The 1,760-nt window shown below is 35.7% G+C and overlaps 1 protein-coding gene across 1 annotated transcript; it reads right to left on the bottom strand.

Annotated features, from left to right (window-relative positions):
• On the bottom strand, nucleotides 1–1,376 carry LOC145162489 (uncharacterized). The gene has a single exon (XM_079081620.1). It carries the CDS (start codon nucleotides 1,017–1,019, stop codon nucleotides 123–125), a length of 897 nt encoding a protein of 298 aa, XP_078937746.1. The 5' UTR covers nucleotides 1,020–1,376; the 3' UTR covers nucleotides 1–122.
• Nucleotides 1,377–1,760: the final 384 nt, after the last annotated feature.

Genomic DNA, 1,760 nt, shown 5'->3' with positions numbered 1-1,760 from the left:
ATTTGCAAGTGTTAAAAACTTTTGTACAACAATATCTTTTTAAAACAGGAGAGAGAGAAGCACAGATATATATGTATCTATATGTATATGTGTATCGACTAGTGTATGTATATGTACATTGCTTACTCTATCTTCCATGCATAAAGAAAAACGCAGCATTGTGGTGAATTAGAATAATCCTTGTTTACACTATTGTTATCACCCTCTTCGGTCCCATCTTGGCTATCATCCTCTTTATCACTTTCTGAGTTAGGTTGACCAGGTTTGAAAATAAATGACCCATGGTTCGAACCAGGGTTCAAAAACAGCCATGCATGCACGTCCCACAACACCTCAATCGGTTGCTTGTTCACCAAAACGGTTTCATTCCCACGAAACTTCCACTGCAAGTTTCTTATATGGATCAGTACGACCCCATCGATACTGATCCACATTTCAGGGTCTTTAGACCCTGAAGAAGTAGAACTTTCCACCAAAATTTCGTAATCTTTTCTTTCTTTATAAAATCTTGCTTTTGTTGTAAAGCTTTTCTTTCCAAAAACATGCTCTTTCTTGAAGAACAAGATTGTATCCACCCCTGGCCGTGATTTTGTTCTCTTGTATACCTTCTTCTCCAAGTCACCAATCAACAACACAACTTCTTCATCGCAAATTAATGCGACGTAGAAATCTGAGGATGGCTCCGGTGAGCCAGAAAACCTGGCTGACTGAAAGTCCCAATAAACATCAATTTGAAGACTATCAACCTCGAAGGTCTTGTAACTCTTTTTGCCCCAAAAATGCCATGGCTTGAGGTCTACCTTGCAGTGATGGCGGCGATCGGGAGATTCCACGCTGTCTACCAAGATGTTTAATGAGTGGTGCATGATGTTTTTGGTCCAATGGGCCGTCACCGTCCGCCAAAAGCCGCCAATGTGCGCTTGATACATGCATGACACCGTGCATTGTGCGGTTTTTGATGATGATGTAGCTTCTTCGCCTTGCGAAAAAAACATGGATGATGTTACATGAGGATGCATTTTTTATCATGTGGGTTAATTATCTTCAAATCTCATTTTTCTTGATCTGAATATCACAAATCAAATTATGATGCTTAAACACATGAAGCACCAAAAGCTTTATCAGGAAACCCTTGAGATATTTGGAAAGATTAATGCTCCTCTTGATCAAAAAATATTTTCGGTTGATCTTCTGTCTTTATCATTCGAATTGATAAAAAGACGAGGCGTTCCAATTTTTCAAAGCCTTTAAAAGAGTTATAGAGCTTGAAGACACATATCGTATGTATAATTGAAGTTATATTTTGCAAGAAGATGATTGAAAACGTTTTAGGGGTGATATTTCTTGAGGTACAAGAAACGAGGGAGACATGAAACATGCACATAAATCTCCGCACAAACGAGTGTTCAGAGAGAAGATAAAATAATACATCAAATAATTAATTGATTTAAAATTTAGTTAATTAATGATTCAAAAAAATGGAGATAATTTTGGAGACGTAGTTAAGAGGCAGGATTTCTCAATGGACCAAGAAAATTAGAGCAAAAAACATGGAATCAATTTTCTATGTAAAATAACGTTATTTATTTTAAACGTATGTTCGGTAATGGGCTTTGTAAAGTTATGAGTTTTTGACTTTTAGTTTATAAAAACAAATTTGAAATAAAGAAAAAACTTTATTTTGCCATTACCGACTTAAAACTTTCAATTTAAACAAAAAAATCGTAATAAAATTACATGAAATAGCTTTTGAGAGTTTT

The sequence above is a fragment of the Lactuca virosa genome, chromosome 3 (assembly GCF_052849685.1).
Source record: "Lactuca virosa cultivar CGN04683 chromosome 3, Lactuca_virosa_CGN04683_v6, whole genome shotgun sequence".
In the NCBI taxonomy this organism is placed as follows: Eukaryota; Viridiplantae; Streptophyta; class Magnoliopsida; order Asterales; family Asteraceae; genus Lactuca; species Lactuca virosa.
This window is presented reverse-complemented; position numbering and strand designations above follow the sequence as displayed.

What these genes read in the sequence shown, in the direction of transcription:
- LOC145162489 (XM_079081620.1), bottom strand. Translation starts at nt 1,019, where the DNA reads ATGCATCCTCATGTAACATCATCCATGTTTTTTTCGCAAGGCGAAGAA.